We start from the raw sequence: 18,965 nt of genomic DNA, 5'->3' as shown, positions 1-18,965 counted from the left end.
TTCACAGGAGAAACGCACAGACTCTGAGATCAGAGCAGGCTGGCTTCCTGTCCAGGTCCTCCCGTCTTGGCTGTGAGGCTTGGACAAGTTTCTGCACCTCTCTGAGCCTCCCAGAATACCTTATAGAACAGATATGATAAGGGCCCCTTACACTGCTGGAGGAGAGGAAGATTTTAAAAGGCAGCAAATACAAAACAGCTCCTTATCCTTTAACTCCTTTTCTTATTTGTAGTGGTATTGTGAGGATTAAATAAATCAGAACCTAACATGTTCAGTCAGATCGTTCTCTGCCTGTGTGGCTAGAGCAAGCCACCTGCACTCTCTAGGATTTGGTTTCTCCATCCATAAAATGGGCACACTAATAATACTACCTCCTAGGGTCATTGTGAGCTTAAATCATCTAAAGGACTTAAAACAGCATACCACACTCAATAAATGTTATTAGCTATTACTGCGTCGTGATTAGCATTGTAATTACACAGTGAATGCAAGTTACCGGGTTTATAAATTGATTTAAATTCAGCCCCTGCCTCAGGTTTCCATTCCATGGCCGTCACGACGGTGTGTCTCAGAGCATCGACGCTCTGTCTGTATGTTATGAGAAAGTTGAGTCCAGGACATGCTTGGCCCCAGTCTGTGGCAGAGCTGCCTCCATTGAATTTCAGGAAATGTCAGTGCGTGGCCTTTTCAGATGACCAATATGGGACTCATCCATCTGAATGCTGTCGGTGTGTCTTCAGGGAGACTCTGGAGGAGGGTTCTGTCCATTCAGCCCTCCTGTGTATCAGTGATGAGCTCCCCTTTGGAAAGGATGCTGGCACCAAGTACTCCCCAGCAAGAGAACGGGACGAGAAAAAGCCACATGCCCGGGCTTCTTTCCCTTTTGGTCTTGGCTGCTGCATAAACTGTGGCCAGAGTCAGTGGCTCCCAAACATGGTTCGCTCTTTGAGGGCAGCATGGTGTGAATGAAGGGATGAAGGGATGGGAGCTAGAACTCGAGACACGTGGCACCTCTGCTCACCACTGTGCCCCACTGGACGAGTGACTTTGTCGTCCCGAGGCCAGTTTCCTCCTCTGTATAGTAAGCAGAGAGCTAGAAGCCTCTGCGTTCTGCCCCTCCAGGCGGGGTGAACTCGGCAGTTCCTTCCTTGCACTGCGCTTTAGTTTCCTCTCCTGTCAGACAGGAATTGCGTTAATGTTAGGCTGTGAGGAGGAGCACTCAAAGGGTCCAGCCTGATATCCACTGCATGGTTGGCACTTAGTAACCAGGAGCTGAAAAAAACTTTGCTTTTGTGGGTGAAGACCACTGGGTTTGGAAATCGAGGGTTTGATGATCAAGGTTTGCTGAAAAGTAGAGGTTTCCTGCAACAATTTGAAAACCAAGCTTTGTGGTTTGAGTGTTCTTGAGCTGCAAGGAGGAGCCTGTGCAAAGGCCCTTGGGTTCCCTGAAAGAAGGTGTCTTTTGCCCAGGAGTCTACAGAGGACAGAATTCCCACCAACTCAGTGCACCTGACTGCCTGCTATGCCTGGGGCAGGATCTGCTAGGGCATGCCCAGAGGGAGCAATGCCAGGGAGCACAGCCAAGGCCCTCCCTCTGCCCACTGCCATGGGAGGCTGTGCCAACACTGAACAGTCAGGGGAAGCAGCCTCACCCAGGGGCCCCTGCAACCCAAGCGTGGGTCCTGGTGCCAAGGGAGGCTAGTATTGTCTCTTGGATTTTGGATGTGGCTAAGGGGGAGGGGGCTGTGTGAAAGTCAGAGCCAGGAGAGGTCATGACTAGAGGCTGCTGTCTTAGCCCAGGGATGCTCCGCACCCTCTGCTCCTGTTTACACACCTCCTGGGTGACTGGGATCGCCCTCTCCCCCAAAGCCACCTGACCCACCTTTGTGGAGCAGTTTTGTCTTCCTTCTCAAGTGTGGTGCCTGTAACCAAAGCAACTTCTCCCAGAAAGGTCTAATCGTGCGCTGGAACAACAAACTCCTCCTTTGTTCTACAAACTATACCTCTACTGATGCCTCCCTATTTTGTTTCTCCCTGCACACATCACTGTTGATCACACCCAAGTCCAGGGCTACTATCAACCAAAACTCAGTTCTTCACAACTCTTTTCTACGCTTCCTTCTTCCAGCCCTTCCTCCCGCCCTTCTTCCGTCTTTCTCTCCTTTCCTCTCCCACATCACAGCAATGCCTCTCTGCAGTCAGTTTGTTCAAATGTGTATGTGACTCTTACTACGGGCACTGGGGATTCAAAGTGAATATGTCCCGGGTCCTGCCCACAGACGCTTCTCATCTGCCACTAGAGAGGATGGAAGGGTAACAGGTACAACCACTTGCCCTGAAGATGTAAGTAACAGAAAAGACAAAGTGCAGAGGGACCTCAGAGGAGGTGAGCAACCACCATATACGTGTGACTGCTTGGTAACCCAAGTAAAGGTTAAGGGCAATGTCTATTCTCCCAATAAAAGATGCACAGTAAAGGTGAACAATATAAACTTAAAGGGGTGGAGATGAGATAGAGAGAAGTCTATTTGTAATATTTATTTCTTTTTTGAGAGATTGGTGGTGTTGTTTAGTCGCTCAGTCATGTCTGACTCTTTTGCAACCCCATGGACTGTAGCTCACCAGGCTCCTCTGTCCGTGGGATTCTCCAGGCAAGAATACTGGAGTGGGTTGCCATTTCCTCTTCCAGGGGATCTTCCTGACCCAGGGATCAAACCCATGTCTCCTGTCTGGCAGGCGAATTCTTTGCCACTGAGCCACCAGGGAAGACCTTCTTGAGAGATAAATATTTTAAATCATCTTTATATAAAATATTAATTTGGAAAGAATGCTTTTGTTCAGTCTAAATTTCAAGAAACTACTTGGTTCAAATTCTTTGCACATGGCTCTGACATCAGTGTCACCATCATCTGGTGGGACGGCAGGGGGAAGACTTTCTGGTTTTCCAGAGCACACCTTAACCACAGGGACCAAGATGTTAAATACAGCTCTTTAGGATCCGCATGTCAGGTGACCACGGGCCACTGTTCCCTCCGCAGGTACCATCTGCAGAGTATTTGGACAGTTGGGGTTTCATTTGCAGACATGCATTTTTTATTTGCACAGCACTGCCACTCATTTGAGCGCTCTGAAAGTGACCTTTAAAAGGCCTGTTGGCAACACCCTCCCTTTGTGACCTTCCCTTTGGGACACTTGTAGTCACAAAATACTGTTTGCATTGCACTGTTTTATATGAGTAAACTTTTCTAGACTCCTTTTATAATAATACTGACCTCTATATACATCCCAAACTCACATGGACTGAGGGTATATGAAACTAATGTACCCTTCCTAAGGGTACATTAAACAGGACCTCGAGTTTTTAAAAAAAAATAGCTGACTGAGAGAGCAGCCATAATATGAGAAATCAGCAGCTCAAACACAAGGCCACCTTATGTTCAAGCATATGTGACAAATCAGGGGTGCTGGGGAACAGAGACGTCTTCCCAGAGGTAGAGACTTTAACCTGACCTTGAAGAACAAGAACCCTTTGAGATGGACCAGGCACTCCAGGCAGAAGGCACCACAGCTGAACTTGGTGCGGGGAGGTGTCTCTCCCAGATACCCACCTTTCCTTCACACAGCTCCAGCCAGCTTTACTCGGAAGTTTGAGGCACCTGTTCTCCACTCTCTGAGGCTCAATCTGCCTGTCTGAGAAGTGGGGGTAATAACATATTTCACAAAGTCACAAGGGAAACAAGAGCATGGAAGATAGAGTCGGAAAAAAAACTGGGTTGAAATTAGGTTTTCTTTGGCAAGTCATTGCACCTCCTAAGCCTCTGTGTTTTGATCTGAAAAATGGAGCCCTGTCCTGTGAGGACAGGGGCTAGCAGGCTTCATGCCCTACTGAGTGTGATCTGGGTTCCCCTACTGGAGAGGTGGGGTGAATGAATGAGGAATGCCTGTTACTCTTTTTGCCAGAGACGCTGTCCCCCACTCTTCCCATGCTGATTCTTTGCTGATCCTCAGATGGAGTTGGCCTGCTCCCAGGTTCTCCCTAAGCCCCACAGAGTCACCCTATCAGTCTTGTTTTATTTCCGTCCTGGCTTTGATCGTTGTATTATCTGATCCTAATTGCTTGTTATTGCTGTCTTCACTACTAGCATGCATTGTCTGTATCTACAGTGCCCAGCGCAGCACATGGCACCTAGGATGTGCTCAATAAATATTTTAATTAATGATTTATAGGTTCCCTCCTCCCAATCTTTGGACACTGCCTAGGTTTCTCCCACTTGTAGGCGCAAGATCTCACCCCTACCTGTCACCCTGGTTGGACTGTTTAAGCTCTTTACACTGTCCAAGGTGACCTTGTGCTCCGTGTTTTCGTTCCGGACCCTTCCCACGCCCGCACCCCCTCACAGAAGCTCTGCGGGCGAGAGGTTGTCCCCCGGTGGCCCAGAGCCTGGCACGCATTAAGCCTTCTCAAAATGTTGGAGTTAATGACTGAAAGGCCAGCAGGCTGACAAGCCTGACACCTTCAAGGGCACCCAACCGCCCAGCGCGCCTTCCTGACCCGGGCGCGGGAGTGGCGAGAGCGGGATGCTCGGCGGTTCCCCTCCCGCCTCCCGGAGCAAACTTTCAAAAGATGCGGCAGCCGCGGCCCCGCCCCTCCCGGCGTGGTTGGAGGCGGCGGGAGGCGGGGGCGGAGCCGGCGGGCCCGGGCCGGTGGCTCCGCCTCCTCCTGCTGCCGCCGCTTTCCTCTCGGCACCCGCCCCAGCTTCAGCCCGCCGGCTCGCCGGTGCAGCCGCGATGCCCCGGAGCCAGACCCCGGCCCGGGTTCCCGGCCCAGCACGTAATTAGCCTCCCTGCGTCCCGAGGGCGGCGGCGCCACCGCCAACGCCGCGCCCCGACGCAGCGATGGGCAACACGGTGCACAGGACCCTTCCAGGTACGCAGGGAAGCCCTGCCCGGGAGGCAGGCGCTGGGGTTCTCCTCTCCTCTGGGGACCCTCTGGGTGACTTCCGGAGAGCCACCCCACCCCCACTTCCCTTAGCGCTCTCGGCTGGCGCCGTGGGCTAGAGTCTCCCGACTCCCGGCTCAGCGCGCGCGGAGTGGCTGGGCTTTGCGCTCCGAGAGGGCGGGTACAGCGTCCTGGTTACCTTGGGGACCCCCGTGCTCCTTCTCCCGGCTTTGGCTAGATGCGCGAAGGGGCCGTTGGGGCGATGCTGCGAGCCCCGCGTTGCCTTTGTTCCAGCCGGGGGGCGCTGATGAAGGAGCCCGGGGCGCTCCGGGGCGTGAATGGAGCCAGGCTTCCCGGAGTTTCCGACGGCCAGAAGCCGCCGGTTGTGCCGAGACTGCAGCAGATGAGAGTGGGGGGCGGGGGGTGCTCGCAGGGGTACCTCAGTTAGCAGCCGCTCAACGCCCCCGCGGCACATGCTGCTTGGTTTGGCCACGTTCCCACGCGCACCCCGGCTGCGCCCCCCTCTGGTGTCCGCTCAGCTGGGGGCTCTGTAGACCCCTCGCAGCCGCCGCTGCTGAGCGCATCGCCCCCTAATTAATACAACCCCAGAATTTTCAGGGCCAGAGTAGGGGGATTCAGAGCTGGGAAAAGGTGGGCGTGGGCTAGCGAAGGCTTTGCTAGAAAATACCTGGTAACTATAGGAATAGATCAGCGCTGCTCAGAGGCTTGGAGGCTCAGTGCCCAGTATGCAAGGAAGCTTCGCGGTAAAGGTGTGTATCCCAGTTTTATATTGAAGAAATTGAGGCTCTGTGGAGGGGAAATGACACACCCAAGGTCATGTTGCTAGTATTGGGCGGGGGGACGCGTTGAGATTGGGATCTGTGTCTGTCTGCCTACCCTCCTCCCCGCCCCCAAATGTTTAGAATAAGTCTTTATTCTGCCTTAAGGCTGGGCATTTGTAGCATCCTGGGAAGAAGGTGAGGGTCACACATGTGAGGTTTTAGGAGGAAAGGAAGGTATCACCCCATCTCTGCTCTAGAGCTATATATATATATATATATACATATATATATGTATATATGTATATATATATATATAAATAATTGTTTCTTCCTCTGGGAGGGACTGAAATGCATGGTGCTGACTCCTGCATTCCCAAAGCTGGCTTATAGAAGAGGAGCCTCTCCTTCTGCTTATAAGTCCCTGCCTGGGTAGCTTTCAGGCCAATGCACACAGAATTCACCGATTCTCAGGGAGGTGAAGTTGCCAGCAGAGGGTCACCAGCTAGTCAGTGACAGAGGTGGGATTGGAATCCAGGTCTTCTTACCTGAGTGTGGCCACGCCCCCTATGGCCAGGGCTATGGTGCTAATGGGGATGGAGAGAACCCACCCACCCAGTTTGGAGGTGTCTGCGGATGTTGGCAAATAGAACAGCAGATGTCCTCCCAGCCACAAAGATAGGAGCCCCCTTTGTGGGATTTCTTAATTAAGAAACATTTATGCTCTTCTGGTAAAAAAGCCATTCTGCCACCTGTGGGTCGGCTTTGGGGTAGATGAAGGGACAGTAGCCTGCTGGGCAGGCTAAATATAGCTGGATATTTATGAAGTCTCCATCCCACTCAGCCCTCTCTCCGTGGACTGGGCCACCCCGGGGCTGGGAACCTGGGGTCAAGGTTGGTTACTCACAGCAGTAGCTAAGCGTGAAAAACTCAGACTCCACTGGGACTGAAGCCTGCACTGGGTTTAAAACTGGAATTCCTGCGCCACATCAGGCTGCAGGTGCCAAGAATGTGAAGAACCATTTATTGTTTTCTGACCTGCCTGTAATTAGCTTCTCACACACGCTGTGCCGTTTTTTACACCTCTGTGCTCAGTACCTGATACGCTCCACACCCAGAATATCCTTTCATTGTCTAGTCTATCTTTCAAAACCCAGCTCACCTCCTCCAGGAAGCCTTCCCTGACCACCCTCACCCAATCCCATCCTTTACTCTGCCACCTCAATACCTTCTTGTCTCTGCATGTTCATCGGATCACTTTGCTTTGTCATCACCCACCTCCATGACTCTCCTTGGGGCTACCTGAGGACAGAGCCCATGTCTTGATCATCTTATATCCCTGGTTGCCCAGTGCAGAACCGGGTTCGGTGGTGCCCCAAAGCTGGTGGTGGAGCTCACATGTTGCCTGCATCTTAGGCAGAAAGAGCCCTTGGCTCAGCATTGCCCTGTAGAAATCCTTGCGCTTTCATTCTCAGGAAAAGGACACATGCGTGGGGTTCCTTCTATGGGACTTGAAATAGAGAGCTGGCATTTGCAGAGCACCTGGATTCCATGCCAGGCTTCCTGCATATGTGGCTTTATTTACATGCCAAGCACGCTTCTCCTTAAAGCTCCTGCTCTTGCCGATCCCTCTGCCTGGAACATTCTTCCCCCAGACCTCCACATGGTGTCTGCTCCAGGAAGCTCTTGTCGTTGCCCCTGCCCCCAGCACTCCCCACTCCCTCCCCCTGCTGTGGGTTTCTCCTTAGTGTGGATCACCACGTGCTGCATGGTCTGTGTAGTTAGCTGTTTATTGTCTGTCTCTCCCAGGAGGATTTTGCCCATTTTGTTCACTGCCATATATTCAGCATCTGCAGCAGTGGGTAGGACATAATGGATGTTCAGTAAATATTTGTTGAATGAATGAATGAACTGAGTTCTCACAACAACCCTGTAAAGTGGGCATTATCATTTCCATTTTACAGATAAGGAAACCAAGGCTCAGAGAGGTAAAATGACTCATTCCCCTTCACATGGCTTATCCAATTGGCAGAACCAGGATTGAAATCCAGGTTTATTTAGCTCCAAAGTCCTGCAGTCTTCCCATGACATGCAGTAGCCTCCCAACCGCTGGTTCAGATACCATTTATTGAGTACACCTGCTGTGCTATTGCATATGATAAGGAATGCCCCCCCAAAAGGAATATCTTTTGTCACCGACTGAGGGGCAGCACCGTGGTGGCCCCTTGCAGTGCCCCATAAACAAGCATTAAGGGTCGGCGTGGGAACTCATGTTTGCTATTCTCTTAGTGTGTGCATTACCCATTCCCTTTCTGGTTTCAGTTCAGCCCTGCAAAATAAGTTGTCATTCTCTTCCATTTCACAGATGAGACTGAGGCCCAGAGAAGTTGTGACACCTGCCCCAACTCACACAGTCAGGCAGTGGCAAAGTTGGGCTTAGCAGACCCAGGCCTCTCTTTTAATACCACCACATGGCTTTTTTTTTTCCCCTGCACTCCTTTAGCCTTAATCTGGGTTTTGCAAAGGAAAAAAATGAAACGTGTACGCAGGGCGGGGGAGGGGAGAGCAGAATTCCTCAGGGAGGGAGGGAAGGGAGGCACCCGCCACCTTCTCCACCAGCACCTTCCCGTCCCTTCCCTCCATGCGCCCCTGGGGCTCACTCTGGGATTCGCTGGTAGTTCTGGTTGGAGAAGAGGCTGAATTCAAGCTGCTGGTTGGGTTTAATCATTAAGCCAGTCCATGCTTGACCGAGTCCACAGCCCTCTCTAGTGTCACATCAGTGAGCAGTGTCCTGAAGCTCCCGGGTACGGGAAGTGTGCTGAACCTGCTCTGTGCCCTGAGTCAGGGGCTTTACCCACATCACCTATTTCAGATCCTCCTAACACCCTATAGAGGGTCTATATTTATCCCCATCTTACAGGGAGGCGGATGGAGGCTTGGAGACATAAAGGATAAAGGCACGCCAGTGTTAAGGGGGAGATCCAGTCTTCCTAACCCGGATGTCAATCTGCAGATGCTACATCCAGACCAGAAGCACCTGCTGCTCCAGGGCTACTCTGGGGCCCTCCCTGCCCAGCCTCTTTCTCTATATGACCTGGATCCAGAGCCATGTGGGTGTTAGGCCTACTGGGCCGACATGGGTCAGGTCTTCTGCCCTCTGGCAGAGGGGGCCAATGCTCCGCGGACCCAGCAGCCGCTCTTCTCCCTAGACCTGGACTGTGTCAGCTCCGGGAGGACAGCAGCCTTTCTCGTTCTCCTGACAGCCATCACGGTGGCTGCTCGGATGACCCAACCAGTGCCGTCCCGCTCTGCACCTCTCCCCCTGGCTCACCCAGTGACAGCATGAAGTCCGGCTGGGCCTGCCTGCCTCGTCTGGCCCCGTCTGCCTCCCTCCCACAGGTCTTGAATCACTTTTATAGCCCCCCATCTGAGGCCTGACCCTGAGCCTCTCGAAGTGACAGTGCTTCCTCCGACAGCCCTGCACCCTGCCAGGCTGTCAGCACACGGCTAGGGACCCTGACCAGTCGAGGTTCCTTGGTGCTGGCCCACGGGGATGCGGGGGCGGGGGCGGGGTAGAGTGGAGAGCAGTCTTACCCATCCCTGGAAGTGAGAAAGAGGGACGGGTCTGTCCAGTGCATAGGAGACGTGCAGAAGTTGCTGGGGAGAATCTGGAGCCAGCAGGATCTAAGGCCTCCCTCTGTTTGTACCCTCTTTCTGATCCGCTTCTTCTCATTTCCTCTCTGTCTCCCCTGGCAGGAAAGGAGGGAGCCCTGGGGTGGTGGGGGCAGGGAAGGCTTCCTGGAGGAGGCAGCATCTGAAGGAAAGTCCCACTGAACATCTGCCTCCCGCCACTCAAATGTCTTCTTTTTCTGTCTGCCTTCAGGGTCTTCCGTGGCTCGGTTGCCCTAAAGCCACCCTGATCTCTGCTTAAGTGCCGTGCACCCAGGCTGGGGTGACCCTGGGGTGTGCTCTGCTCTGCACGTGCCTGAGTGTGCATCTTCGTTCATTCATCTGGCATCTGTTGGGCACATCTTGTGTACTAGCCCTGGGGTTCAGTCGTGAATGACTGGACAGCCACGGGCACGCCCCCCACCCCCGAGAACCGGCCACTGGTGGAAGAAGGATGGAAAGCTCTAGTAAAACCGTCACGTGGTTGGTTATGTCACTGCAGAGCTCGAGGCACTGTTACCCTTTGCCTCAGAGAGGGAGGGGCTGGCACCTAAACAAGGCCTGGCCACCGGATAAAGTGGCCTAACTGCCGTGGATCGTGTGAGACCAGCTTTTAAAAAGCCTTTAGTGACACGAAAGTGACAGGTTAGTCGCTCAGTCGTGCCCCACTCTTTGCGACCCCAGCGACTGTATCCCACCAGGCTCCTCTGTCCATGGGATCCTCCAGGCAAGAATACTGGAGTGGGCTGCCATTCCCTTCTCCAAGGGATCTTCCTAACCCAGGGATCAAACCCAGGGTCTCCTGCATTTGACAGCAGATTCATTACCGCTGAGCCACCAGGGAAGCCCTTTAATGACATAGACTAGGATAAAAAGTGAAATATCGAGTGTGTTCAGGTAGGAAGTATTCTTTTCTCAGAAACTTTTGCTTCCGGTGTGTGTGTCTGTGTTGCGTGTTACAGTGTCAAACGCATTTCTGTCTGGGGGTGGCAGCGGTTAAGGACTGTGATGAGCTTGCTCCGTGGCCGACAGCAGCGGGAGGTCTGGTGTCCCGGTCTAGACACATCTCGTCGTCAGACTGCCTGGGTCCATCTCAGCGTGACCATTTCCTAGGGCAGTGATGTGGGCAAGGACTCCCCTCTGTGCCTCAGTTTCCTCAGCTGGACTGGGAGTGCACAGCTCCCTCACAGTGGGCGGGGGTGAGCATTAAACAGCATAGAACAGGCAGAGGCTTTAGCACAATGCCCAGGGCGGTGGCTGTCGCGGTTACTGTTGCCCCCATGGAAAGGAGAGCCTTCAGGCCCACTCCTGGGGCCCCTGGAGGGGGTGACTGACAAGTGCCCTCCACTTCCTGCCTTGAAAACCCTGCCCCAGGTGACCACAAGCCTCGAACCAAAGGACTGGACTGGGAGGCCTCCCTTTCATAGCACGGACAGCAGCTCCCCACGGTTCCTTGAGCCCTGTCCAAGACATCTCATTTCTGATGAGAAGTATCTGCATGGCAGGTTGCATTTTGCAGTTTGCATTGGCCCCCCAGAGCACCAGGTCTAGTGGGAGAGACTGACAAGAACAGGGCAGTTATGATAAGTTGGGGAGGGGGGCCCAGGAGCTGGGAGGAGAAGCAGGAAGGCTTCCTGGAGGAGGTGCTGTCCAGCTGAGACCAGAAAGCAGAGAAGTTAGCCACAAGGGAATGGTAAAGGCTGTTCAAGGCAGAGGATTAGATGTGCAAAGGCCCAAGGGGAGGGAGAACTGGGCGTGTAGACGGGGAGATGCAGAGCTCTGGGGGTCCCAGTGCAAGTGGGGGTGACAATATGAAGTCAGAGTGGTGGGTGGAGATCAGGTCAGAGGAAGAGGGGTTTCTGGCCTGCAGTCAGGAGACTCAGCTTCTCAGATGCCACACTGCCCACTGGGATGAAGCGCTGTGTCTGCTGGGCTGGTCCACAAAGGCTGCTCAGACAGGCTGTTTAATCTTCTCTGTGGACAAAAAGAGTCGGCTTTCTCCTCTTTTGGACCAAAGGGCTCTCTGCACTTGGTGGTGCTCTATCAGGGCTGAAAATAGAAGCCCAGAGGCCAGGTGTGTGGCAGGAGCTTAAAGCAGAGAGAGAAGAGGAAGGGGGCCAACGTGCCGTCCGTTGTGAGCACCCGCCTGGGGGGTGAAGCCAAATGGCCAGCACCGTAGCACGCCTGCCCCGTGCCAGGCCCTTGCTCTGTTCCATCCCTTTAAACCGTCAGGGCACGTCTTCCAGAAGTTGGCTCCCACGTCACAGATGAGGACACTAAGCTCAGAAGGATCCTGAGAACTGCCGTGGCCTAGGTGGCAAGGAAGAAGCAGAGCGGAATTTGATCCCAAGCCTGCCTGACCCCAAAGCCCCTTCCCCGCCACTGTGGGACACTGCTCCCGGGGGCCCTTGTCCTCACCCTGAGCTCCTGAACCCCCCTCCCCACAGGCTGTCCTTCCCACAGGCACGCCTTCTTACTTTCTCTGTCCTGGGGAGGTGAAGCACCTCTGTCCCCAGCAGCCAGAGTGAAGCTGCCTATAGAAAAGCTCCATCCCCCAGCCCCACCCGCCTCACCCAGGGCCTGGAGACTCTAACTCTTAAGGTGGAGGTGGCCTCTGGGAATCTTGCTCTGGAGGAGAAGGGGTGAACTGGAGCTCCGCACCCCTTCCTCCGGTCCTGTCTGCCTGATAAAAGCTGGCCTGTGCTCGGTCACCCCCAGCCCCACTGACAGGCGTCACTGCTGCCCACATCCTTCCCACTGATGGGGCTCGCAGCCGCATCTCACTCAGAGCCACAGGCAGCCCCTACCGGTCCCTCAGCAAGGGTATGGGGCCCGAGCGAGAGCACTTCGTCAGCCTGCACCCAGGTTTTCCTGCAGGCCAGGAGAATCCTGTCCCCATGCTGCGCTGTCATTATTAGCAGAGCTGGTGACAGCATGGGCCGGTGCCTCCATCCCTGGGTCTGAGCCTTATTATCTAGACAGATGCCTTGGCCTCTCTTTGCCTCGATTCCCTTTTCTGCAGAAAGGAGATAATGATGTTACATCTCAGGCCTGCAAAGTGTCTGACAGAGAGTGAGTGCTCAGGGGGGCAACCGTTCTGATTGTGTAATCACTAGGCAAGCAAGCCCCTGCTCCCCGCTGAGCCCGACACTCCCAAGGGAGACAGACACAAAAGAATAATAATAACCACTAGCTTGTATCACTCAGTCGGTCTGTGCCAGACACTGTTCTCAGCAGGCGCCTGCATTTAGCCCTCAGGACAAGCCCTGTGAAACAGCTACTATTTTTAGTCCCATATAACTCTTGAGAGAACAGACAGGGAAAGTGACTTGCCTAAGGGCTCACAGCTCAAGCAGTCCAACGTGATTCCGACTAGAAGGAAGGGATGTTGATGTTGGATGGATGACTGCCACGTCGGGACAGGGGGTCAGGTGGGGGGCATTTCACATGTGCCCTGGAAACCTTCATAGTGTTAAAACTGTGAGCATTTATATTTGTCTGGCAGTTTTCTTTTTAGTTGCTCATCAACTTCTGTAGTTGTTTGTCTCACATCCTACATGTCTCAGATCCATGAGGCAGGGGAGTAGACTTGATAGGGAAGGGCCCTGTGGACCAAACATAGACATGACCAGACCTGTGTGGACATCAGTGAGATTTCAGCTCGGTCAAAGGAAGTACTTCCTAACTATGGAGGTTACCTGGAAGTCAAGTGAGGGCAGGGGAGGCAGTGTCCTTTGCTGGAGTGGCACTGGTGTTTAGCCCGACTGGGACTTGACATGGATGTGGCAGATACAACTGGAGCATCACATGGGTCTGGGATAAACTGTCTGCAAAGGCGCCTTTTGACCCTGGGGTCTCCAGTGCTCATCTGCTGAACGCAAGGAGGGCCCTTCATAACCTCTTGCTGATATAATCCCCCTGCCAGTTCTGCACATTGGGAGGTTTTAGGCCCATTTTATAGATCAGGAAGCTGAGGCACAGGAAGATGAAGCAACCTGCCCCCTTCTGGGTTTGTACCTTCCCCCATGACCTGCCAGCCTCAGCACTTTCCCACACTTAGCAGCAGGTACTTCTGAGTAGCGGCCATTCTTGGATGTCAGTCCCTTCCCCTTCATTCTCCTTTTTACTGGGACTCAGGGCAGCCTCTCCTCTCATGCTGGACAGAAGGGAGAAAATTCTTTAATGAGTAAGCTGTTCGGGGGTGTGGGTGGGGTGGGAGAGTCAGGTCAGCACGTTGGCATGTTGGCAGTTGGCAGAATGCCCACAGCTATTAAAACATGTGTTCTGTTTACATCCTCAACATTACACATTGTTTATATCATAATTATGTCGTACAGACACAGGTTTTCTTTCCTTTTCTCCAAGGACAATGGATTTATGAGCTGGGCGGGCACCCACGTGCCCTGGGTCTCCAAGCCGGGTTTGCTTGGTAACTTTCCACCCCACAGGGGCAGATCCTTACCCTCAGAAGACATTCCCTTCCCCTTTAGACTCTGGGTACTTCAAGGGCAGGACATGGGACAGCAGAATTTCCCGTCTCTGGGGATGGTGCGGTCCCTCATCCCTGCAGACAGGTCTCTCAAGGACTCTGTTCCCAGGACTAGAGAATGCTCGGAATCACCATGTCCCACCTCCCATCTGACAGATCAGAACACTGAGGCCCAGAGCCTTACAAAGGGTCACAGAGAGATTGCAGATGGGGTCTTTGGCTGGAATCCCTAAGAGAGGGGGTAGAAAGAACACTGGTTTTGGAGGCAGTCTTGTGTTCAAATCTCAGTTCTATATCTAAGCTGTGTGACCCTGGGCAAGTCACTCCCCCTCTCTGAACCTTGCTTTCCCATCTTTAAGATGGGGAGAATGATGGTGCCTCCCTTATGGGATTTTGATGAGGAATAAATAGGAGACTCCATGAGAAGTCTGAGCCGATATAAAATGGGGACTCCATAAGTGGACTTCAAATTCTTTGAAGGCAAGGAATCTGTGCTCCTGAAACTGATGAAGCAGAGAGGAGCAATAGGACCCAACAGTGGTGGGTTGCACTCTCAAGGCCCTGTGATGAGTCCAAAAGTACTCCCTGGCGGGCTGGGCAAGCGATTCCACATAGTGTCAAGAGTGTGCGTGGCTTTGGATTCAGATCTGTCAAATCCTGACCCAGCTGTTTGCCTGTACCATGACCCTGGACCAACCCCTCTCCATCCAGACCTAATGTTCTCATCTAAGAAATAGGTTCATAGGGATGTAGAGAGGCCCCAGTGAGCCAACAACTCTAGGACCATCAGAACTGAGGATGTATGAAATGGAGATTCTCATCAGGACTCCTGAGTGTGCGTTTCCAACATTTATCCTTTACCCATTGGGTCAGAGGGCAGAAGCCCGTGCAGACTTCCTGCAGGCGTCCTGAGTCTACACTCACAGATCTGGGGGGAGATGAAAGAGAAACCCAGATCTCTGGAGAAAGAAGGAGAGTGGCAGGGGCACCTTTGAGGCACTTTTCTGTGGGCCTCAGAGCCATCAAGGCAGGGAAGGACTCGAAAGGTGAGGACCCAGGCATTGTGCTGTTCCTTCCCTGTAGGGATCACGTCTACCCTTTGCCCGGAGCACCCATAGCATCTTCTTCCTAGCCGCGGGAGAAGGCTGGTATGTGTTCTGACGCTAACTGCACCACTTCCTGGCCGTGTGGCCTTGGGCCACCCTCTCAGCCTCTCTGAGCCGTCCTTCCTAAGCGGCAGTAGGTCTGGTAGCGGTCACCTCCTTCAGCGCTGTCAGGAGGGTCACAGGAGGTCTGGTGGGCAGAGGACCAGCCCGGGCTCCACATGGCCCGGGGAGGTTTCCCTCTCGGGTCATGCCCACCTCCAGCCCCCTTTTCTGACCTTGGGGCCCTTAGGCACTGGGGCTCCATCCCACTGCTATAATCTGCTTTCTTTTTTAAGGTGCTACTGATTGTTCATCCCAAGTTCTGCCATCCCCTGACCTTTGAGTTGCTTGAAACAGGCTGATTGATGAGAAGCAGCACCACCCCTGCCCCCCCCCCCCGACCCCCAGCCGCCCGAGACCAAGCCGGGCCTCACTCCACCTTTGTCTCTTATACATAGCCAATTTTTTTTTTCTTGCAGTTCAGGGGATAAGTGAGAAACCTTGCGGGGGGGGGGGGGGGGGGGGAATGAGGCATTAAAACAGGAAGGATGCAACCTCCAGGGTCAGACAGGACCAGATTCAGAAACAGGCACTGCCCTCACAGTCTGGGCGGCCTCTGGCCAGGATGTCTGCCTCTCTGGGCCTCAGTTTCCTCTTGAGGAAGCTGCCTGGCAGGGTGAGGCCGTGAATGAATGGGCTGCATGGTTCGCCCCTGGCATACACTGGGAGCGCCGCAGGGGTAGGCTACCACCACTCAGGGCCAGCAAATGCTACCCAGCCCTCAGGCTCGTGAAGAGCATTTGCTCAGCTCCAGGAGCCAGAACAGTGAAGTTCTAGGAGAGCTTCCAGCTGCATTTGATCCTGAAATGTAGGGCCAGTGGATCTGTTGTTTCAAAGTTGGGACCTGGTTCCTGCAGGTTCCAGCCTAGGGCTAAGGCGAGGAGTGAACAGTCAGGCTTCTGGGCCCCACCCAGGCTGGGGGAGTGGCTGCCCTTGGGAAAGAGAAGGAGCATGCTGGCCAATCAGCTGGCTTATCAGCAGGTGGCTGCCAGAAGCTGCCTGGAGGAGAAGCAGGTGCCGAGGGCAGGACTGTGCCAGCCGTTGGAAGCAGTGTTTGAAAACTGGCCTGGATTCCCCATTCCCGCCGTCCCAGGTCATTCTGATAGGCAGGGAAGAGAGGAAAGGACGGTTTCTATGGGAGGGCCCAGGACTTGAATCTCATTCTTCAGAGAGATGGATCCTCAGGGATTCCTTCCTTGCTTCCAACCCTTCAGTGGCCCCCAGAGTCTTCTTGAGGACCTTAACCTCCCCTGCTCAGCCTTTAAGACACTTTGTGATGGAGCCCTTGACTTCCTCTCCTCTGCCTTCTACACTCTGTTCCCTGCCCTTCCCCAAGTGCACTCAGCTTGTTCTCTCCTCCAGGCTTTTGTCTGTGCTGTTCCCTCAGCCTGAAACACAGTTCCCCATCCTTTATCACCCCCCGGAGCGGCCCCTCTGAGAAGCTTGGCTCCAGCCCGCGGTGCTGACCCCTCAGGTCATCATGGTGCCTGTCTCCATCCCCCCACTGGTCTCAGCTCTGCGTGAGTTGTCAGTGCGTGTGCGCCTGCAGCCCGCGCAGCCCCGGCCTGGAGCAGATGCTTTGTAAATGTCAGATGCAGGAGGAAGTGATGTGCTCGAGAAAGAATGAGGGTGCATCCCCCCACCCTCCCCCACAGCAGGGGGCCCTGACCCTGAGAGCCGGTGCTTCTGAAGTTGGAGTTTCCCGGGCCTCTTTATCAAGACGAGACCTCAACCGAGGGGTCCAGAAGAGGGTCAGAGCCAGCTTGGGAATCCCAACTCTGCTGAACAGACTTGGGGCGGGGGATGACCTCACCCCCTGGGAACTCAGTGCATCGGAGCCCACTTGAGCCAAGAGGGCTGCCACTTAGACCTGGAAGGAGCGGCCTTTTCTCCCAACGAGCAGTGTCGCGTGACTTCCAGCCCTCCTCCCGGGCCTCCCTGCAGCTGTTGACAGGAGTGTCAGGCCGCGGCGCTGCACTGACCGGGTTCTGTTTGCAAAGAAGAGCGGGGAGGAGCTGCGTGCTGGTTCCCAGTGTGGGCTGGCCCCTTTCCACCCTGAGTGCTGGCCGACCAGGCCTCTGACACAGAACAAAGTCCCATCAGGCTGGCGTCTGTCTCCTGGGTGCATGTCACTGCTCTTTTTGGCAGAGGTGAGGGAGGCGTGGTTGTTTTCTTTCTAATCCACTTTCAAACCCACCAATAGAAAAGGTACTCTGTTGCTGAAGGAGACCGACATCCCTGCCCTGCTTTGGGTGACGGAAAGCCTGCCAATACCAGCCTTGCCTTTTCCTCGTTAGCGTGTGTGCACGCGTGTGTGCGCGCTGCTTCCTCCCACTGTCACTTGAATCCTTCTTACGGAAGGGCCACCGTCTAAGGGCAGATGTGTGTGGGTTCGGGAAGCCCCAGACACTGTCCATCAAACTGTGTGTGTGGAGTGTGGGTGTGTTCCCGGGGAGAGGGGCTGGTACCGCTTTCATCACCCTTAGCAAGGCCCGGCCACCTTGGTGGGGCAGGGTGGAGGAAGGGCCTCCCGCCCCTGCCCGATTCTGCTGCCCGGGTTTCCTCACCGGGAAAGTGAAGGCAGAACAGTCCCCCCTGAAGGGTTGTGAGGCTGCCAGCTCTGCACACAAAGGGCCATGCGGGTGTGTGCCCAGGGCTCGGTAAAAGGCTAGTTAGAGCCTCTGTGAGAGGGAGGGGGCAGGATACTTCTCAGGGTTGGCAATCTCCTTTCCCGGTGGAGTGGAAGCTGCTGAAAATCTCAGCCAGAATGCCATCTGCTGAATGCCAGCACGCTGGGGGCCGTCAGCTCGGCGTCCAGAGAAGCCAGAGCTGTGCTTCCTGCCATCCTCCTGGCGGTAAATGCCATCTCCTTGGACTCTTTTTAGATCAAAGGAAAGGCTGGGTTGGGCGATGAGTGGCATCGTTCAGAGGGTGGCACAGCGCGCATTTGGGATGCTGCTGGGGTGGCTTAAAAATAGGCCTCTGTCCTTGGACACAGGGAAAGTGACCCTGGGGTTTTCAAGAGGCCTTTCCTCGCCAAGGTTACCAGCCCTCCATGGGAGCAACGTTGCAGGATGTATTCTCCAGACACACAGATAGCCATCTCCGACCCAGGAGTAAACCTTTGCTCAATAAAGGGGCAACAAAAGGTAGTAAAGGGAGGGAGCCAGTGTTAACTGAACACCTACTATGTGCCACACGCCATGTCTGACTAGCTGTCTGTGGCCTCATTTGTCCTCACAGCAATCATGCAGGGTGGAGGTGACTCTTACCGGTTTTCTAGGTCTGGTCGGGGGGCCCAGAGAAGTTAAGCATGTACCTCAAGATCACACAGCTGCAAAATGACAAAAATCAGAATTTGAACCCTTGTCTGTCTGACTCTAAGCCTATGCTCTTTTTAACCGCCTCTCAAATTGAGATTTAGGAGATAAACGTGTGGGAGAGATGGCGTGAGGGGCTTACCCAAGGGTCGGACCCCGATGTTCGCCATGAGGGAGGGAATGAGTGTGCTGGGACTCCCGCTGGGGGCTTCCCTGCTTTCACCGCCCCTCCCTGCAGCCTGGGGGGTCTGTGTTCAGGCACCATCAACAGGTGGTGACTTGCCCAAAGGCCCCTCAGGCTAGCGAGCAGCAAAGCAGGGGCTCGCACCCAGAGCCCATGAAGGCTGTCCTAAAGCACGTACGAGTAAAAAGCAGAGCCAGCCCTGAAGGACCGGCCCAAGGAACAGCTGGGCTGTCCCCTGCCTCCCGGAACAACTAGCCCAAGGTTGGCAGTGCCAACACTTGTTTTTCCCAAACAGAGCCCCTTTCTCCCTAACTGCCCACAGCCGCTCATCTCCACCCCCCACATCTCTGCTCATACACTTTTGGGTTTTTTTATTGGCC

At 54.2% G+C, this 18,965-nt stretch overlaps 1 protein-coding gene across 1 annotated transcript in view; it reads left to right on the top strand.

The window, feature by feature from the left end:
* Nucleotides 1-4,748: 4,748 nt before the first annotated feature.
* NEURL1B (neuralized E3 ubiquitin protein ligase 1B) overlaps nt 4,749-18,965 on the top strand; it is a 44,483-nt gene continuing 30,266 nt past the window's right edge. Inside the window, exon 1 of the mRNA XM_065905513.1 lies at nt 4,749-4,927. Coding sequence (XP_065761585.1) covers nt 4,897-4,927 — 31 coding nt within the window. The 5' untranslated portion in view covers nt 4,749-4,896. The remainder of the gene's footprint in view (nt 4,928-18,965) is intronic.

This window comes from Muntiacus reevesi, chromosome 14 (genome assembly GCF_963930625.1).
Source record: "Muntiacus reevesi chromosome 14, mMunRee1.1, whole genome shotgun sequence".
NCBI classification, from domain to species: Eukaryota; Metazoa; Chordata; class Mammalia; order Artiodactyla; family Cervidae; genus Muntiacus; species Muntiacus reevesi.
Note: the sequence above shows the minus strand (reverse complement) of the source record. Positions and strands in the feature narration are given on the sequence as shown.